The sequence below is a fragment of the Taudactylus pleione genome, unplaced genomic scaffold (assembly GCF_031769625.1).
Source record: "Taudactylus pleione unplaced genomic scaffold, aTauple2 ptg001886l, whole genome shotgun sequence".
Taxonomy (NCBI): domain Eukaryota; kingdom Metazoa; phylum Chordata; class Amphibia; order Anura; family Myobatrachidae; genus Taudactylus; species Taudactylus pleione.
The window spans coordinates 41835-64150 of NW_028286283.1; the positions used below are offsets into that span (position 1 = coordinate 41835).

A 22316-nucleotide genomic window follows, 5' to 3' on the forward strand; every position below is an offset into this window, starting at 1 on the left:
TTCTCTCATATATTTGGTCAGAGTATGAATTTAACGTAATCTGGATCATTCATTCTCCAGACGGTTTTGCTGGGACAAACAGGGCTCTAATTAGGGTCAGATCGTGGACTGTGGGCCTGATTCAGAGCCGGACGCTCTTTAAGAGCGTTCGCTCTGAATCAGGGCGTCCCTGTTTTTTTTTAAAGATGGCCTCCTGGTCGCTCGCATAGCTGTGGGTGACCCACAGCATTAGGGAGCGGCCAGGTGATGGTCGCGATGGTCACGACCATCAGGGCTTGTGACAAGACCCTTGTGGTAGGGTCTCATTCCCGCAAGACTCAGTGAGCTTTCTGCTCTAATAGAGCCGGAAGCTCACCACTGACATCACTCGTGATGTCAGTGGGGCCGCCCCCAAACGGCAGGCGTTCCTTCGGGAACGCCTCCGTTTGGCCAGCCACCACCCCTGCCTGCCTCCAAAACGGGGCAAGCTGTCAATCACAATTGACAGCTGCCCCGCTTTTGTGCGAGACCCGTAGCGACGGAGCACCCGTCGCTGGCCGGGTCTCGCGCATGCGCACGCAGGAGCCGGCTCTGGCGTGCGCATGCGCAGTGGGGGACCATCGACACGCATGCGAGCACTGTGCGTTCGCGAGCAGGTCTGAATCAGGCCCTGTATTCGGTCTTGCAAAGCCCACTTACTCAGGATTGGTACCCTTTTTGATTTATGCAGGTAAAATGAAATCTGTCGCTTTGGTGCATGATATCAGCAACCCTTGTCTGTAATATAAATATAATTTGCAGCTGTCATGTTGGTGTGGCCTAAGATAGTATTTCGGGGTATTTGTCTTGCCACAGAGGCAAAGCCTAGCTTAGGGGTGGGCAATGAGCCTAGCAGGAGCACAGGTGTAGTCATTACTAACTGTCACATTGTAAAGCATGTGGTGCATTCATTCCTAACCGACACATTCTACAGATCCACAGGTGGCCTGGAAAACATGAACTGTCAGGGGTCCTTGAGGACCGGTTTGGCCACCCCTATAACTAAACCTTGGCGAGAGATAAAGTGGAGAGAGAAAGTGCCAACCAATCAGCTCCTAACTATCATTTTTCAAACACAGCCTGTAACATGACAGTTAGGAACTGATTGGTTGGTACTTTGTCTCCATGGCTTAGTACGTCTACCCCTATTAGACTGTTTTTAGTGACAATAAGCCTCAGTTATCTGATATAGATCTAGATGTATTTAATTTGAGGGCAGTTTCCAGCAGTAAAAGGAGCTTTATTTTTGATGGAACAGTCCTCTCCTCCAGAGGAGCTGAGAGGGGGTCAGGGCGGGTGGTACAGTATGCTGAGGCCCAGGAAGTGCAGTTATGACCATACCCCCCACATACTGTGGCCCTGTATCCTTTGTACCTGGGTCCAAATGTCTCACATCGACCCATGAGGGATTAATACATTTCGGCATGGGGGAATTTGAGCTTTAGCATTGTAATGATTTAAGGAAGGGTGAAGGAAGGCGCCCCTGTGGCTGGGGATTAGGGATAAGCTGTGGATCGGTTTAAATAAGACAACTAATGATACATTGTGTTGTGCAATAGCTCCTTTGAGAAAGCGAGGCAGCAAAACGCGCGTCAGGAGACACGTGATACACGCTACACAGCGTTTTTAATGTATTAACCACCTCTATGCAGTACTCGCGATGAATGTGATGGGTGTCTGTTAGACGCTCGGACAGCACAAGCGGGGACAGCTGACCTGCGGCAGTTTCTGTCTATGTGAGACATTGTATCAGATCACTACAGCGGACGCTACATAGCGGAGAGGGTGCAGATCTTACGGCACTTGGGTCATAAACTATACCTGTTATAATTATCAGGGGTGATCTCTGAGGCTTAAAGGGCCTATCCATTACACGACTTTTAGAACGATTCGACCAAAACCAGGAGGTTTTGGCCGCATTGTTCACAAAGTCGTGTAATGGATAGCCGGCAAGAACCACCAATGCGCGTGCACGCTGGGTCCTTGCCGACCCCGACTATTTACTGAAAATGCCCGTCAACCTGACGACGCTCGTCAGCGGCATGTTCAGAGATAGGTCGGGCTCCTGCACTGAATGACGTCCAGTGTGGGCACCGCACCTCAGCGAACTGAAGGTCTAAACGCTAGTCGTTTAGTCTTTCAGGTCGACTAGTGGATTGGCCCCTTTAGATGTGGAGTGTATGAGGGATAAACGACATGTATACCAATTCTTAGTGTTTCAGAATGACAGATTATATATACTTCATTCCTATTAATTGGTATAAGAGATTCAGAGATCCTAATTGGAGTAATAACACTGTACACCAGTAACACAGTGTTGCGTTACCTATATACCTCCCAGTAACTAATACAAATGGGATCCACTGTGATTTTTAAGCAGTGATAAAATATGAAATCCAATGTGGGGGGTAATAGGCTGGAACTGTGGCCCTGATTCAGAGCCGGATGCTCTGACAGAGCGCACGGTCTGAATCAGGGCCGGCCTTCTTGTTTTTTAGAGCGGCCTCCTGGCCACTCGCATAGCTGTGGGTGACCACCCACAGCTATAGCGAGCGACCAGGAAGATGGTCGCGATGGTCAAGACCCTTGTGGTAGGGTCTCATTTCCGCAAGCCCCAGAGAGATTTCGGCTCTAACAGAGCCGGAATCTCTCCCACTGACATCACTTGTGATGTCAGTGGGGCCACCCCCAAACGGAGGCGTTCCCATGTGAACGCCTCTGTTTGGGCAGCCACTCCCCCGGCCCGCCCACCAAAGGGGGCGTGCTGTCACTCAACATCGACAGCACGCCCCATTTGGTACAAGATCCGGAGTGACGGTTTGCCCGTCGCTATCCGGGTCTCGCGCATGCGCACGACGGAGCCGGCTCCGTCGTGCGCATGCGCACTGGGCCACCATCGACCCGCTTGCGAGCGCATAGCGCTCGCGAGCGGGTCTGAATCAGGCCCAGTGTCAGAACTCAATCCAGTGTGTTTGATGGACTCGCTATATTGGTAGTGGACGATAGAACAATTAAGAGGGCTTATTTAATTCAATATTATCCGCCATTTTCATTTTGGGATTTGCTATAATACCTAAAGGATTATGAACTTTATTAATTTGGTACAACAATTTGGGACTTAAGTGAATTCCTAGTGTACCCCTCTTAATCATATAGCTTGATCTGGTACATACAATTAGTGAGGTTCTGAATCTAATCAGGAGATTTACTTCAGAATGAGGTGTATTGTATCACAATACAGATTACAGATTACATTAACAGACGCCTGATATATCACCATTATTTAATCATATTAGAACATACAATATAATGTTATTTTGTCTTTTGGTCTATAGACGCCCGTGTAACGTATGCATTATAACTGCTTTACAAGAATTTTGAAGAAATAAAATAATTACATCATACAGGTGGTTGATTAATAATATTTTAATTGATTTTCATTATTATTATATTTAATATTATTTGTATAAATATTTCGCTGATATAATTTTTAATTTGATCATTAAAATAATATTTTAAGCATTTGCTGGCAATAGGGTGAGTCCCTACAAAACCATTAAATGAATGTTTATTAATATTATGCTAACACCAGAAAGGGGTACTATGGCGTCACTCCCGTCACTCGCAGGTCCTTTAGGAGAAGAATCACTGGACCCGTGAGTGACGCCATTGTAACCCTTTCTGTTGTTAGCATAATATTAATAAACATTCATGTAATGATTATTACCGTCCCACACATCTGATATTGGCAAGAATGTATTCATTTGTGTACCCCTACAGGGGGCGTGGCTTTCCAGGAAGTGGGCGTGGCTAAAATAAAATCTGCACATGCTCGGTGAGACCAGGCTGATCCAGATCCGGAGTTTGCGCCGTTAAACACCGGCAGCACACATGGTGAATGTCTCCACCTGACAGCCGTGACGGCGACAGATCCACGTGTAGGTGTGTAATGTCCATCCACGGTCACAAAATGATGTATGTACACGGCGTTGTCCTTCACGCCATCCCAGCACAGAGCCACTGCGGAGAGAGAAGAGAGACAGAGAATTTATGTGCGGAGATGCTTAGATTTGTGATGGCGCCGGTGGGCGTCTTTATACACATCCCGGCGGCTGCCATGTTTGCATAGTTTGGCACAGCAGCTGCGTACGAGACCATGGCTGTGATGGCAATAACGTACGTCTCTAAATCAGGCCCATAATGAGGAGATCACCCAGGATAATGGGTCCGGATGTCAGAGAAATTTAAGAAATGAGGGAACCCGGGCAAGAAGGGTTCAATTCTTTTGGGGTGATCCTGGGTGGTGATAGGGGGGGGTGATACTGTAGATCATATGAAAGGTTCAACCCCCGGAGATAAGATTGATATTGAATTAATATTGGAGATCGGGAAATTTGTGTCAGCATTAATAAAATTATTAAACAATCACAAACATTTCTGTACATTTCCTATACGCTGAGATAATTTGCAGCTGAGAACATTTATCGTTATTAATTGTATTGTGCTATAAGGGGCTGCCTGCAGTGTCACTATAGGATTACTGACAGGAAGTCTGCTGTGCGCAGGAAAATGCCTCCCCCCACAATCACAACGTTACCTTCAACTGACTTCAGCTCTGACCGGTCCCACAGGGTGACCACAAAGTGCACAATAACATCGGCCATTGAGTCCCTCAGGACAGGTGGTCAGACCACTTTGGTCTTTTCAGGGCCTGTATGCATATACGCAGTTCCGCAGCAGCCATCTGCCACTAACTTCCGAACTGCATTTACGAACGTGGCTGGTAATTCTCCTGTCCACTTCCTGTTCAGGCCGTGCGCGCTGTGAGATCTGATCTATTATACAATTCTGCACTATAGCAACATTACACATATAGGGCCTGATTCTGAGTCACAGGCAAGTAAAAATAACACATCTAGGAATTATTGGCAAACTGCGCTGGCTCCGCACCATGCATACGCACCTTTACAGAGGCTACATGCGCAGTCTGCTCCTTCTGTCCGTGTAATGGGCATTTTTAGGGGATGTAGGTAAAATACCAATGGCCGGGACGCCGTCTGTTGAAATTCAGGTGTCGGATTCCCGACAAACGGCATCCTGATCGAAGGTAAGCCGGGGTGGCCTTAGCTGTTAGCCGCGGATGGGGAGGGTTAGCTTTTGGCACCACTGGGGGGTTTTAGAGTTAGGCACTATTGTAGAGGGTTAGGGTGATGGGTGGGGAGGGTTAGGATTAGGGTGCAAGAAGGGAGTGTTAGGGAGAGAAGGGGGGGAGAGTTACTATACTTACCCGACCCCTGTCGGGATTCCCAGCATCGGGGTACCGCTGTCGGCATTTTGACAGCTTGGCATCCCGACTGCTGGGATTTCATACTGGGCGGCTAACTTAGGTACGCACGCAAGAGATCTATTTCGTGGGATTGTAGTCTGAATTCTGTGTTTCCCTGAGGCGCGCGTATGACGAAGGGACGCATATTGCAGACGGACCTGTTGCACTCAGCATGGGGTAGGCGTAAGTGCCGATACTACGGATGATGATTGAGGCTGCGGACGGAGACACAGCCGAGGGGTCGGGGGTCATTTTGCAGGTGACTCTGCTGCTTCTGAGAATTATAATAAAAGTCTCCCCCCTACACAGGCTTTTCCTCTTACACAGACAGACGGGGTCATTTAGTGAAACTAGAGCACAGGAAAAATTTGTGGGATGGACGGCAGATCCTCCCAGCCTACTGGTCGCCATACATTTCCCTGCTGGGTCCTCAGACTACGGAGAGAAACCCACCTCAGACACAGAGAGATTGATGCTTCCACTCTTATTTGTATCCAGGAGATTAAACATTTCTGAAGAGAAAGAGAAGAGAAACAAAAAAAGGATTCAGCTGAGTAACAATAAGAGGAGTAATACGATGTAGATAGCAGAATTTACAGTTGTGTGGGGTGAGCGGCTGAGCCCCGCTATCCGGGCTGGTGAAACATTGGCTGGGCCGGGGTACTGGGGATATCGCCAAGATGCCTCATCGTCATGTACATATGTATGGTGCAACAGGGGGCATGGCTGTGTCACCGCGGAGGTGTGGTTATACCTCCCCTGCACTCCCAGACCCCTACAGAGGTCCTTGGTAACCACACCCCCTTCCCCCGCCCACTACAACATCCAGTGTAAGAACAGGGCTGCCTGGTGTGTCTGTGCAGCACGCAGGGGCGGTCAGTATTCCCCCCGCATACAGTACAAGGAGATGTCTGCACTTGTAGAGCAACATGAAGCTTATCTGCATATTCTGCACCTCACTGTATACCAGCCCCCGGCGCAATATGAGCGCTGACTGGCGCTGTTACCATACAGTCTACGTTTCATTGTTCGTTTTATCTCAAAAGATCAAAAAAAAACATTGGAACTACGGTTCTTCTGCAGCATTGCTGTACATACAAAGTATTCTTTTCCAAAATAAAGCTGTCTATGTTCTCCATTCGTCTTTGTCTACCGGATATATCTAGTAATGAATGTGCTATAATTTTCTTATTATAAGACTTTGCCTAGATTCTATAAACACATTGGCTGCCACAGATGTAACTGTTATCCCCGCCCACTGCGTCTCCATTCACCAGGTCAGCTGATGAGCTCACACAGCGGCCAGGGTCATCAGCTGACCCCATTATTCTCTCTGCCCAATAATATCTGGAAGTAGATTTTGTATCATCATCGTTTCGGGGGGGGGCACGACTTTAGTATAAATCCCCAACCTCGCCCCCCCATGGCACCAGCATTAGACAAGTACTGCGGGACAGAACAAGTAAGAGAAGATAGTGATGGAATAAGGCGCAAAGCAGCGCCAGCACTCACTGAGTAAGGTCTCCAGGCGAATTGTGCACTCTATGAAATCCTCAAAACTAATGGACAGTTCCTTAGAAGCGTAACGCTGGGCGATGGCGTCCAGAATCCGGGTGTTAAGGTTAAAGCCTGGAAATGAGAAATGACCAATGTTATAGGTCTGCCTGCATGAATAAGAACGCCTATATTTCCACAGTCGGTTGCACTCGGCCCGATTCAGACCCGCTCGCAAGGCTGCGTTTGCTCGCAGCTGGCCGATTTTCACTATCTGCGCATGCGTAAAAGATGCAGTGCGTGTGCGCAACAAGTCATTGTGATCGGGAAGCGATCGCACGTTAAGCTCAGACGGCTCGTAAGATTGAGTGACAGGACGAGCCGTTTGTGGGTGGTGACGGGAAGGTCAATGAAAATGCCGGTGTGGATGTGCGAATGCAGGCATGTCTGTGCGTTCTAACGGCGTTTCATGGGCGTGCATAATTAACATGAGCGTCATTGTACACGTCACCTGGCTGTATTTCACAGTGCAGCCATCGCAGTGCTTGCGGCGGGGTAGGGTCACCCATAAGTGCTGCGAGCGGCTCCGATGGCACTCGATGTTACTGATATTGCATACACTTCCTGGAGATGATGTGTGCTGCGAAGGCGTCATAAGACTGGCTTGCGATCGCACTGCCGTCGCACGCTAAGACATAGTGGGCGTACTAATGTCTTACCGTGCGATCGCAGCCTATGCATATATTAGCAGCTGAGCGGCTGCGTGGGAACGCATCTAGCGAGCGGGTCTGAATCGAGCCCTCAGTTCAGAGGATCACTAGGACTGTTTATATTTTAAAGGTACATTATAATGAGACAAAGTTTTATATAAAAAAATATATAGTAATTATTACTTACAATGCAACTTTTAACTTTGACTTTTAACACAATTTATCTCTACAGTCTTGATTACAAGTTTCTAAAAATCCTCTTAAAAATGGGTCGGTGAAGCTCCTGTTAAATGTTTGTTTGCCGAATGTAATTAAACACTTAGAAAAAATAAAAAAATCCTAAATATTTTGTGTGTGGATTTAAGTGCAATGTTTTAAAACCATTTAACTCTATAAAAAAATGAAACATTTGCACATTCAACCAATTTTGTGGATTCTTTCCGATAAAAATCAGTACAATTATATTTTATTAGTAATATTAGAAATAAACAATAAATGAATAAGAATAGAAATACAGTTAAAATCCAACATACAGACATCTTTAAGTGTTTTTTTTATGTATAAAAATCAAATCTATAAAAAAATTATTGTATGGGTCACCTGCTTTCTGCAACGCATTTCGCATTTCATGGGCATCAATAGTTCCTGTGAGGTTGGTGTCTACTTCCAGGAATATTTTCTGTGGTGAAAATGAATAGTATATATGGTTATTTTAATGCATAGTTATGTATGTTTGTGCTATATATAGTATTTACTGGCAGGTTTGACATTTTACATATTGTCACACATTTTACATATCGATACAAAATCCAAAAAATGTAGGTGGCAATAAAATCACATTACCTGAAAAGGATTAGATATTTACTCCTACTGTCTGTTTAGATTAATATAGTTTATGTATCATGTTGGATACTTGTCAAAATCACAAATATTTTTCTGCAATACCATGAAATCTAATGTAACTCAGCTGGATACTTCAGTGTTAGGAGAAACCAATCCGTACAGTGTATTGTCTACATGCAGGGCCGGATTAAGGCTAGTGGGGGCCCCAGGGCAACTAAAATGCGGGGGCCCCTTCAAGCCACATGGAGCTTCCCCCCTTCCCCCTAAGCCTTCTGTCCTCCTACCCCCCAAAGCCTCCGCCGCTGACTTACCTGAGAGCCGGCATGCGGGCGTGACCTTCTCCCGGGAGAGCTGCTCCCTGGTCCTCTCATCGGCTTCGCGGACGTAATGTGTTATGTGGCGCCGGTGAGAAGACTCGGGATCTGCACTGCGCTGTATGCAGCGGCACTGCCTGTGCTGCTGCATACATTAACAGCGGATCGCGGCAGTGAGCCTCAATCCGGGAACAGGTGTCACTGGACACCTGTTCTCGGCAGGGTCACACTGATCCTGTTTGGGGGCCCCTCCGTGTGTGGGGGCCCAGGGACGACCACCCCTGTCACCCCCCCCCCTAATCCGGCCCTGTCTACATGGGTAAGACCAAAGACTGTTGTACAAGCAAAAGGCGCAGACATGTACTCTCAGGTAATGAAAAAAATGGTTGGTAAAAATTAAAAGAAAATATATATACAGGGGGGTTCATAAGTCTGGAAACACCCTTATAAAAAGGACATGTGTCAGGAAATATTAATCCAGTGACTAAACATATGATATGTCTTTTCGCATAACATTTTAATCAGCAGAAGCTGCTCGGGTGTCCTATTTGCAACGCTTTGCGATGCTAATAGGACGCTTTGTGATTAAAATGGTTTGCGGCATGCCTATATTCTGTGTGTAAATGCGGTTACATCTGCATGCGAAACGCTACGTTACAGTGTCAGCGGCTGTGACTGTGGCTGTGTCAGTAACTGTGACACTGTAACTTAGCGTTCCACATGCTGATACACCCGCCGTCACACACAGAATATAGGCATGCGCATATAATTTTAATCAGCAGATTGTGTGTCCTATTCACATCACTTTGCGAATATGACGCACTGTAAAGGAAAAAAGATGCTCAGCGCCACTGGCGTCACAAGAGAGGTGCAGGCCGCACCCATGTGTCACCTGCCGAGGGGTGACACCAAAGTGCAGACCCCTCCTCAGTGACAGAAGCCGGGTGCTGCACTGTAGAATTACGTGCATCACTCGGCTCCTGACACAGTGAGGGAGCCAGCAATGCAAACAGAGTGGTCGCCGGGGCAGTCCGCACCTCCGGGACCCCCATGAGGCCACGCCCCTATCCGTGAGGTCACGCCTCTCCCACAAACTCACGCCCCCTTTTCCCACACGCATGGCTTAGCCGTGCGCACTAAAACGTTCTCCGCACCGGGTGTTCAAGCGGGGAGGGAGGCAACTGCTCGGCGCTACTGAGTCGCGTCACGGCACGGCGTGACTAGAAGGATTATTTAATGCGCGACGAGGCTAGATGTATGTGGACACATCTGTATCTGCAGGATATATCATGTTTGCCGGGCTGCAAGAATGTATTGTATGTACACACGAGTCAACGCACTTAACATTATATATCATTCATCAGCTGCACGACCGATATATATCGCATATTGGGCCTGATTCAGAGCCGGACGCAATTAGCGCTCGCTCGTTCTGAAAATAGGGGTGGCTATTCAAATGAACCGTTCGCTGTTTGCAGTCTGTTCACGCCTCTAGGTCTGAACGAGTGTACAAAACTTGTGGTCGTTTTTTGGGAAACTACGCCCCCTGGCCGCTCGCATCCTACATCATGTCCGCTATTTATTAGATTAATCGAGTACATCGAACAGGGTATGAACTGCTCGCTATTCTTGTGGTTGGCTTTTGCTACCACAATTTTGCGAGCAGTTCTGGCTTAAAAAAAACACAGTGACGTGGTCAATGACGCTGATGTTTTAATTATGCACACCCATAAAACGCCCGTTTTGACCTTTAAGCACCCCTGCGATCGGATCTCCACTCCCCGTTTTCAAGCACCTTCCCCTGTTACCACCCACATACGCCTCATTCTGTCACTCAAGTTAGCAGGCATTCGCTATTTTGCGAGCACATGAATTTCAACCGCACTGACTGGTTCGCGCATGCGTATAACGATCCGTACGCATGCGCAGTTGGGCAAACATCGCTCGGAGCGAACGAGCTGCCGCTTACGAGTGGCTCTGAATCAGGCCCATTGTGTACCCCCAGTCACTTAATATCTGCGCATCTACTTGGGAAATCTTTATGGAAGGTTTTAGTAGCACCGTATAAGAGGTTGCTACATTTATTTCCTATTATATTTGATATTTTGGTTAGAAGTGTTTATATTGATGTTTGTTAAGAGACTAGTGCGCCATACATTCATTTTGGTTTTGAAAAGAAAAAAACATACATAAAATACACATAATAATATGCATGTAAGCAGCTTATACAGTGACGTCCCCCTTGTCATAGAACTACTCAGCCCGATAAACATACCTCATGCTGTAATTGATCCCTGCGATCGGCGAAAAACGGGGATTTTTCGCCGATTATCCCCGATTTTCTCCGATATTTTTTTTCCCCTATCCTATTATTTTGAGCTAAATAATAGGATAGTTCGCCCGTTAACACATAGGAGCCACGATAAGCTCGCGGACCTCTGTGTTCTCGCCCTTTTTTGGGCTAAAAAACGGCACTTATCGTGGATTATTTTTCGGGACACATCAGGTTCCCAAAAAAAAACCCTGATAAGTGCCGTTGTCAGGCGGACTTCGGGGCTATTTGGATAGCCCCGAGCGAGCCCCTGGCGAGCTAATTAGCCACTGTAATTTACCGCGGCTAATTGGATATGGCCCATAATCTGATGGGAGAGATGACGCAGCTCGGAGACAGCCGTCCAAGTGTTAGAAAACTGGAGCTGCATGAAGAATCTGGAGATGTGCGCTGTGACAAGCGAGGAAATAAAGGGCTCATTCTGTGGCGCACGCGGATGAATCTGACTTAGAATGAGCCTCATAGTGTTTAATCTGTAGATGCAGTGAGGTGCGGCCACCATTATCCGGGACTTCTAGCGCCACTATAACACCAGTGAGAGAAAGGAGCAGAGGACGGACCAGGAACAGACTCAACATTGCCCCAAAGTGGAGTACGGGGAGAGGGAACAGCCGGGATGTTAAGGTGGAATTTGCAGTGATCCCATATCTGGCAGGACATATAGTATAAACTGTAGGATAGGGATGGCCATCAACCATTGATGGTTTCAAAACATCGATGGCTGCTGTTGATGTTAACTAGTGGTTCTCTGCCATCGATGGATGAGTGGGAGCTGATTGGTTTTCTTTTTCGTGGCAGCATGGAGCCAAGCCTCGCCCCCTGGTGGGCGCTAAGCCCCACCCCATTTTTGATTGGCCCGCCATATACGCAGCAGACATGACCATCGAGGGGGTGCAATACATGTTTTTTTGTGCCACCGATGGTAATCACCATCTGGAGAAAGCATGTGTGGGAACCAGGCTACAGTCTGGCAGGAGATATGAACTGTAGGATGAGAACGTACTAGTAAGGGTCGCCCCCTAGCTGTAACAGACACAATTGCAGCCAGGGAAGTGACCTTGTAACGTCCAACACTACTCATCTGGAGAAAGCTTGGGTGGGTCCCAGGCTACAGTCTGGCATAAGTGTGATGTCAAGTGGTAGAGGCGAATGTCCGGGGAGCCTCATTTACCAATAGAGGTGGCACGCCTACAATATTGTTATTTTAAAAAAGTATGGTCAGTGAAAGGGGGGGGGGTTGTTAATACCCACTGGCTTCAGTGTTAACAGGTGTACAGATGTACCCGCTTTTTCGCCGTATACAATTTGAAAGGACGCGAAAACGGCATACGGCGAAACTTAAACAAGCGGAAAGTCCTGTCAGATTTGGGGATATCAGGCTGACACCCCCAAAAAGATGCTCTGACATGGGGGTTAGCTATGGTACCCCCCGATTTGGCTTGCTGAAGGTATTTGCTGTTTTTAAACGGGCTCAATAGCTGCTAAATAGCGTTTTTGTATAAGTGATGCAGAATTGTATTCTGGGGGTTTTTTTGCAGAAAATAACTTATCCCAGCAAATTTGGGGTACTTGGAAATGGGGGTCAGATATATTTTAAAGTTGCTAAAGTGAAGTTGAAAAAATCGTGAAAAATCCACCTGCCGCAAACACCTGCAATGGAAAAAATTCAATTGGGAAAAGGGAACAGGAAAACTTCTACACCAATTAATGTACTATTTAGTTGTTACTCATGTATTGGCCCCAAAGTATAAATTTACCAATTATATTATTGATGCAGTGGTTGGGGGTGATGCCTGAGTACAATAATGAAGAAATGCTAAAAGGAGAAAGAGAAAGGAATGTCCTCTTAGTTGGCGCACTATTGAATCAATGTAAAATATAACTTTTAATATTAATGTTTAAAATGGCAAAACTTACGCGAAGTGAAATATGCTACAAACAATAAAATGGTGAATTTAAAAAAGTATTAAATAAATGATGCTTGTGTGTTGTGTCTCTGTATAAATTATTAGAGAATTAAGTAATTAGTCATCTTATGTCCACCTTAACATGCACCATCAAATTGATCTTCTGGAGCTAGAATGAGTTCCAAATAAGAGGATAATATGCACCACTCACATAGAGGGGTATTCAATATGAAACGTTAACTTCACTGTCGAAGTTAACGTTTCATTTCGGAGCTTTTACCTACGTTAAAGTCTGGTGCGCGCTCCCGCTTATACCCGTATTCAATATAAATTTAACGAAAACGGGAAACTCCGAAGTTGGATTTGCGTAAAGTTACGAATTTTTCCTTAAAATAATTGTAAGACCCCCCTAAAGTTGTAAAAACATGGGGGAACACTATGGGTACCCCCGTTTTAGCCTTTAATTGAAAGTCGGGGATTTAAATAGCCGCAGCAGGTGTTTTTTTCCCGACATTGAAGAAGTGATGCAGAAGAGCACTTAGGTTATTTTTTTCATTTTTTTAAGTGGTCCCATCAAATTTGGGGTACATGAAAATGGGTACTAGCATATTTTGATGTCCCTAAAGTAAGTTTTTTAAAATTCTGCATTTGTGCACCTGCCACTATAAATCTATTCTAGAAAACACGTGCCGCATACATGCCCTGAACCTATTTCCCTAATTTAAACAATTTTTTCCCATTTTTTTTTTTTCACCACAATTTTTAAATTAATTTTTTGGGGTGTCCCTATTTTTTTTTTAAACTTTTTTTGACACAGTTCTTTCTTAAATGTCAGTCCCAGGGGTGCAGGCTATTTTTTTTAAGCCTACACCACTAAACCACAATTCTGCACTTTTTTTCAACACCTATTCAATGGTGAAAAGTTATCCCCGTTTTTTATCAAAGACTTTTCAAAACTGCGATAAGTCTTTGATATTGAATACAGTGTAAAACTAAAACATGCGATAATGATGTCATAGCTCCGATATTAACGCAAAAACGATGTTATCGCACCCATACTGAATACCCCTAATAAAGTATAGTGCGGCTGGTTACAGGCACAATTCATCCACATATCAGACAGCATTGGTGTTAGTGGAGATAAATGACTACATTCGTCAATTAAATAAACATTGGTAGAGAACAGAACACTGAGTAGTGAAAACTACTCTCCGCCGACGTACGTTTCACTACTGAAGTTTTATCAAGGCGTCCTTAAATGTTTTTTTTTTTTAAATGGACACAGTTTACCTTTGGGGGACTGTCTGAAGGGTGCACGGGGGTTTCCGCAATGTTGCACCCCAAAACCCCAATTCTGCACTTTTTTCCGCCTGCTATTCATAGGCGAAACTTTTTTGCCTATTACATTGCATTGACTTACCGCCTAGGCGGAGAGTCTTTCAAATTGAATATGGAGTAAAATGAAAACAGGTGAAAATTACGTCATTGGCGAAAAGTTTTCGCCAAAAACACGTGAAAACGGCTTTTCGCTTCAAATTGAATAAGGGCCAAAGTATCAGATTAAAGTAGCAAATTTTAAGAAAAATCACAAGGCGTGGATAATACACAGATTCAAAGGCATGGCACATTTGGTAACACGACTCGATTTTAGGAAAGGTGTATGTGGACACATCTGTATTCAAAGAATAAATGTTCAGACAAAGGAATTAGCTATAGTAACAACATGTACACTTACCATGTAATTCTCCAGCATTATCCAGAGGATCTTTAACTCTTCGTTACTCAGTGTCCCGGTATTGTCCACCTGTACATTCACCCAGTTAAGATTTAACTTTTTACCAGTCAGCAACAGACAATTACACATTAATCAGATCTCTGACCAGATAACACAGCTGTATAATAATATGTTACATGTTGCAGAGTCTCCTAATGTCAACTTTATATATACCTGCATGACATGATATTAGTAAGAGCACCACCTGATTGGCTTTGAATGATCACATGACACTACCTTGTTGTTTCCCCACTATGGGCAGCAGATGGAGGATCTGAGCAATTCTGGGGATTCAGGGGGAGATGTATCGAGCAGTGCCAAGCGGGGAGAAGTGCCCACAGCAGCCAACCAGCTTCTACTTATCATTTTATAGAATGTACCTGATGAAACTTACCTTGAGGCTGATTGGATGCTATGGGCAACTTCTCCATCGGCCCACTTCCCCACTCTTTACACTGCTTGATACATCTCCCCCTCAGACCACTAGGCCTGCAGGACTGTATACTGCACGTGGCCACTGATTGGGTGGCTGCTGAGCTGTCCAGTTATGTCCCACATTCTCGTTCTGATTCCCCATGCCCTGTCCTCCGGCTATGAGAACTCTCTGCCCTCCTTATATACAAACAACGCTGCCGAGTGGATATTATAGAGGAAAGATGGGATTACAGGGCGTGAAGCCCACCACACATTATAAAGCAATAATATAATATATATAGTGACATCTTATAGTAATGAGAGTATCACATGTATATGGGGAAGGATACATCCAGCAGATTAATCATTTCTCTGCATGTTCTCAGACTGAATCCGTTGGATTTGATATCAGGATCTGCACATAGAAACGCGTTGGGGGGAAATCCAAACATAGATTTTAGAAATGTATTTACATTTTACACAATATAATCAGAAACATACGGGGTTATAATACATCTACTGTACACACAACTTACGCTGCAGTAATCTCAGGTTCAGGAAACGCTGCACATCCCCCACATTGTATTCACCATTCTGATGGGAGAAACGCGCAGTGAAGATGTAATAAGTAACAGATCATTCACAGCATTTAATATGTAAATGATACAGCTGTAATCTCAGGGCTGATGATTATGGCTATAATGCTATAAAATCTGTTTCTGTGATTATATTACTTATTTCTGTATTGTAGAACGGGTGGATGCAAAGGACAAACATTTTGGTGACTTATATGTGGAAAATGAAAGACGGAAAAGGTGATTTATGAACGGGGAAAATGGGAACCTGCAGCAAAATGTTACTACGTCTGATGTGCGCAGCTGGGCAAATAGGGGCTCTCCTTGCAGAATACGGGCTAATCACATTACTGTGCCTGATTCCGCGCGCCAATGAAAAAATAAGATTTTACATTGCAGAATGTGATAAACTCCAAGGCAGGGGTAGGCAACTTGTGGCACTCTAGCTACTGTGGAACTACACATCCCAGCATGCCCTGCCACAGTTTTAGCATGCCCTAACAGCAGCACTTTGTCAGGGCCTGCTGAAATGCGTCGTTCCACATCAGATGGAATGCCGCAGATTGATTCCCCTGCTAAGAGGTATGAGGACTATGTAAGGGCGAGAGTGGTGGGAGATATTAGATTACATATGGATTAGTCCCGCAAATCTACTAAATGTTTATCCTTCTCTGATGAGGTGTCAGGTATTACTTACTTATCATTAAACAAGTGTTCCCAATACTACCCCAGTCACACCACACCGCAGGATGAATCGCTCATCTCGATTTATAGCTACCGATAGTCACAATGTAAACTCTCCGCCTGTACGGTACCACGGAACGTGTCCTATGAGGCACAGGTCCACCATATAATATACTGCCAATGTTGCATGAAAGCATTATGCTGGGTACACACTGGCTGACATATCGACCGTTAAATTGAATGGACGATATATCTGTGCATCGGCCAGTGTGTACAGACGATATGTCTGTGATTGAGGCCAGTCACAAACATATCGCGTCAGCTCTGCCGATGGCCGATATATCCGCAGATATATCTGTACATCGTGCTGTGTGTAGGGGCCGTCAGCTGACCACCCGTACACTTACTGCAGAGGCCGCGGGTGACAGACATCAAAACTGGGAGGGCACATGTAAATGCCCAGTCAGTTGTGCCGTCAGGCACGACACATCGGGCCGACGATTGGTAAGTGTGTCTGCACTTACCAATTGTCAGATACGACGTACGCCGATCCGTCGTCCTAGTGTGTACCCACCTTTACAGCACATCGCTTCAACAAAATAAAACTGATGCCCCAAGTCACAAGAGCTGACAATCTAACATAACAATAACATACGTTACCTCTTCACCCTGATCCTCAAATCCAACATGAGATTCTGTATCTGGAGCTGAGTTCAATAAAGGCTTCAAGGAACCCAAAAACAAAGAAACAAAAGAGTAACAAAAACTAGGAACTGAGAAAACCAAATACAGATTTGTCTGACCATATGATAAACAAGAGAACCTTTTATAGTTACCTCTTCCCATAAGTGAGTGGCAGCAGCCTTATGTCTTTTTAAACTACTAGAGAGTCCTCATGAATCTGTCTCCTCCTTTTTATTTGTATAAGGTCACTGCTGCCATATGCGTCATAACAAAGCAAATGACCGGAGGGATATATATTTTTTTAATACCCCATAAAAATCATGCTTTATAATAGCGTGTGGGGAGTAGCTTTATACTGTAGAACAGGTGGTGGCTATTATCTGGGGATCTCCCGCCATTGATTATTAGAACTAGTTGTCCTCCATGATAATTAATATAATAACATAAAATGTTGGAATTGTGACAGACATAGGGCCTGATTCAGAGCCGCTTGTAAGCGGCCGCACACTCGCTGCTGACGGGCTGGCTATTCAAATTCCTCGCCTGCCCTCTATGTCTCAGCGAGCGAGAAAAATGTGATCGCATTTCATTGAAATACCGCCCCTTGCCGCTTGCAGCTAACATCATCTCCAGGAAGTGTTTAAAGCCATCGTTAACATCGAGAGCCATCGGAAGCACACGCACTGCTTGTGGTAGACCTTACCCTACCGCAAGCAGTGCGAGTGCTTCTTGTCAAATTACACCTACTGCCGCGTCATATGACGAACCCATGATAATTATGGACGCCCTTAAAATGCCGTTTTGATGGTCAGACACACCTGCGTTAGCAGCACCACTCCCCCGTTCACAAGTACCTTCCCCTGTTACCCCCCACAAACGCCACTATCTGCCACTCAAAGTAGCGCTCACCCATTGTTTTACGAGCGCACGATTTCCCATCGCACAGACTGGTTCACGCATGCGTATTCAGAACCGCACGCATGCGCAGACAGGAGAAAATCGCTTAGAGCGAGCAAGTGGACGCTTACGAGCGGCTCTGAATCAGGCCCATAGATTTATAACACTGATGATTATAAGATGCTGTAATTGTATGAGAAAGCATAAAATAATACCAGATGAATAATTTACCTCATATAGACGTGTATCCACCACATTTCCAGCCTCGCTAAAATAAAATAAACGTCCATTAGTGAGAATATTTATCCTGTTAATAAACTGAATATTGAAGCATGAAACTTTTCTCCTCATGATATTTATCAGTAGGGAGTGATGTCTGATCCCAACTGCTGGCAGCTGCCCCATTCCCTGGTCCTAACATAAAGAGGACTCCACGTTCAGTGTTTTATCTTCCAGACAGACTGGTTTGTTTGCATTGTCCTATTATACGACAGCAGGTATACAGCTCAGGTCAGTGCACTGGATACAGTAGCACACAGTATACAGCTCAGGTCCGTGCACTGGATACAGTAGCACACAGTATACAGCTCAGGTCCGTGCACTGGATACAATAGCACACAGTATACAGCTCAGGTCCGTGCACTGGATACAATAGCACACAGTATACAGCTCAGGTCCGTGCACTGGATACAATAGCACACAGTATACAGCTCAGGTCAGTGCACTGGATACAATAGCACACAGTATACAGCTCAGGTCCGTGCACTGGATACAATAGCACACAGTATACAGCTCAGGTCAGTGCACTGGATACAATAGCACACAGTATACAGCTCAGGTCAGTGCACTGGATACAATAGCACACAGTATACAGCTCAGGTCAGTGCACTGGATACAATAGCACACAGTATACAGCTCAGGTCAGTGCACTGGATACAATAGCACACAGTATACAGCTCAGGTCAGTGCACTGGATACAATAGCACACAGTATACAGCTCAGGTCCGTGCACTGGATACAATAGCACACAGTATACAGCTCAGGTCAGTGCACTGGATACAATAGCACACAGTATACAGCTCAGGTCAGTGCACTGGATACAATAGCACACAGTATACAGCTCAGGTCCGTGCACTGGATACAATAGCACACAGTATACAGCTCAGGTCCGTGCACTGGATACAATAGCACACAGTATACAGCTCAGGTCCGTGCACTGGATACAATAGCACACAGTATACAGCTCAGGTCAGTGCACTGGATACAATAGCACACAGTATGAGGGTGGAGTTACCCTTTAAGGCCCTCATTCAGACCCACTCGCGAGCGGCTGTCCGCTCGCAAGTAGGTCGATGGTCTGCACTGCGCATGCGCACGACGGAGGGAGCTCTGTCGTGCGCATGCGCGAGACGCGCCGAGGGAAGGACTTTCCTTCGCTCGGAGTGTCTCATCAAAGGGGGCGTGCTGTCGATGTTGACTGACAGCACGCCCCCTTTGGTGGGCGTGCCGGGGGCGTGCCTGCCAGACGGAGGCGTTCCCAAGGGAACGCCTACCGTCTGAAGCCGGCCCCACTGACATCACTAGTGATGTCAGTGGGAGTGATTTTGGCTCTGATAGAGCCAAAATCACTCCTGGCCTTGCGGTTGAAAACCTCAACCGCAGGCTGTTGCTCGCAGTGGCGATGGTCGCGATGGTCAAGACCATCACGACCATCATCCTGCACGCTCGTATATGCTGTGGGTGGTGACCCACAGCTATACGAGCGTCCAGGAGGATGCTCCATATTAATGGAGGTGGGCCCTGATTCAGAGCGAGCGCTCTGGTCAGAGCGTCCGGCTCTGAATCAGGGCCTAAGTACAATAGCTTGAAATTGTGTTGAGAGTTCTTCCTCAGTTTCGGTGGTTTCTATGATGAATGTACAGAAGATCTGCCTTAAAGGGTGACACCTGTATTGAAGTGCAGTCTACCTAGGGAAGAACTGTATCGCGCACAGGGCCTGATTTAGACCCGTTTGCTAGATGCGTTCGCATGCAGCTGTCAGCTGCCAAAGTATGCAAATTCCACGATCGCACGGCAAGACATTGGCACGTCCACTATGCCTTGGCGTGTGATCGCGGTGTGTATTTAAACGCTCACCAGCCTGTAATAAGACGCCCACTTTCCCATAGTAACGCACGTCATCTCCAGGAAGTGTATGCAACAATCGGTAACATCAAGTAACATCGGACCCATACGCAGCACTTGTGGCTGACCATACCCTACCGCAAGCACTGCAAATGCTGCTGTGTGTAATACCACCACGTGACATGTACCATGACGCTGCGTCTTAATTATGCACGCCCCTGAAACGGCGCTTTAATGCTCAGGCGTTCGCAGCACCACACCCCCATCTCTATCGACCATCCCCTATCACCACCCACAAAAGCCACATCCTGTCACTCATGCTTGCGGAGCCTCTGAGTACGGGAAGCGACAGCAGCATCTGGTTCGCGCACGCGCATTGCATTTTATACACATGCGCAGATTGCAAAAATTGGCCAGCTACGTGCGAACTCAGCCTTGCAAACAGGTCTGAATCAAGCCCACAGTACCAATGGTATACCAGTCATGCCTTCGCCAGTTTATAGACCATGTGCCGACTGTGGGCCTGATGCAGATTTAGTGCACATTTCGTCAGAAATTAAAAAGAATTCTGGTCGGCAACAGCAGCTAATGCGCCAGACACTTACGTCCCACTTGTGCCCGTGTTGTCAGCCATTTATATTGTGCGCAACAGACACATTTGTTATCAGGAATCAATTAAGCTGCAAAAATCTTTCTAATACAAAAAAACAGCTTCACATGTTGCACTTGCAAAAGTCTAAAACAAAACAAAATATCTGTATAATAAACCAGCTCAGAATAGCATCATGTATCAGTTCCAGCAGAGCATTCACAAGCAGCTAATCACAATCAGCTCACTAATGCTGGGGACCATCATTATCACCTCCAGTATCTGTACCCGTCCCTGACTACCTGCAGATGATACCAGTCTGCACCAGTCTATACGTGCCCACAATTGTGTGAATTCGCGATAACTGTATCTGCCTGACATGAGAAGGTGACAGTATCGGGCATAGCTGCATGGACGCAAATGCGCACACTGGGAGTGATTCATTAGTGGAGGGAAATGAAAAGCTGGATGCAGGCGTATAATACCCCCTGCTGCACATGCCATCCCAGCACTACGACCAAGGTCACAGGCTGGCATAATCATTGCAACCATCGGTCGCGATGGTGGATGGAGCCAGCCAGCTGAGTAAGCCTCACCTTACTCCGGTTGGCCGGCCACTCCCTTAAAATGGAGACGACACGCCCTAGTTTCCGGGAACGCCGTCCGTCCCCACCCCTGCACTGTAAATGCCTCTGCCTGTCAATCAGGCAAAGGCATACGGGAGCCTGCGTGCGATAACATTTGCAGAATGGGTCCTGCGCATGTGCAGATTCCTGATAATCGTGAATCTGCGCTCAGCATTGCACATACATGCAGTGCTACGTCAGGCCCGTTGTTTAGGATGAACGCAGTGCAAATTCACACAAGGTACGTCACCCGGCAGGGGCAAACGCAGGATTCTCAGGGAGGGGTTTTCAATATATATGTCTACACACACACACACACACACATATATATATCAGTAGGTGTGCGCGACAGAGGCCCCCAGTAGTAGTCCTCCCTATGTAGTGCCCCTTATATAGTGCCCCCAGTAGTAGTCCCGTCCCTATGCAGTGCCCCTTATATACTGCCACCAGTAGTCCTCCCCCTATGTAGTGCCCCTTATGTATTGCCCCCAGTAGTAGTCCTCCCTATGTAGTGCCACTTAAATAATGACCCCAGTAGTAGACCCACCTATGCAGTGCCTTATGTGGTGGTCCCCCCTATGCAGTGCCCCCAGTAGTGCCACTTATATTGTGCCCCCAGTAGTAGTCCCCCCTATGCAGTGCCCCTTATTTAGTGCCCCCAGTAGTGCCCATTAGATAGTACCCCCCCAGCAGTGCCAGTGCCCCCAGTAGTGCCTCCCCCCAGCAGTGCCAGTGCCCCCAGCAGTGACCCGCAGCAGTGACAGTGCCTCCACTAGTGGTCCCCCCTTGAAGTGCCCCCAATATAGTGCCCTCCAGTAGTGCCTCTCCCAGCAGTGCCCCCTACATATAAGACGCAAAATACACACACACAAAAAAAAACACTTACCTGTATCCCCGCTCCTGTGCCCGCCTCCGTCCGTGAGCCGGAAGGTGCAGCCCGGCTCCGGCAATGCTTCCCTCTGTCTAGCTCCCTCTGGGAGGGTTGTGTGCATGGCGCACAGCCCG

The 22316-nt window shown here is 46.5% G+C and overlaps 1 protein-coding gene across 1 annotated transcript in view; it reads right to left on the reverse strand.

Annotated features, from left to right (window-relative positions):
* Nucleotides 1-3460: 3460 nt before the first annotated feature.
* Nucleotides 3461-22316, reverse strand: part of LOC148436232 (calpain-8-like) — a gene marked incomplete at its 5' end in the record, with an annotated part of 30124 nt that continues 11268 nt past the window's right edge. The window contains 9 exons of the mRNA XM_088465165.1: nt 3461-4038; nt 5798-5856; nt 6857-6973; nt 8149-8227; nt 14680-14748; nt 15483-15547; nt 15669-15726; nt 17052-17114; nt 18204-18240. Coding sequence (XP_088321291.1) covers nt 4015-4038; nt 5798-5856; nt 6857-6973; nt 8149-8227; nt 14680-14748; nt 15483-15547; nt 15669-15726; nt 17052-17114; nt 18204-18240 — 571 coding nt within the window. The remainder of the gene's footprint in view (nt 4039-5797; nt 5857-6856; nt 6974-8148; nt 8228-14679; nt 14749-15482; nt 15548-15668; nt 15727-17051; nt 17115-18203; nt 18241-22316) is intronic.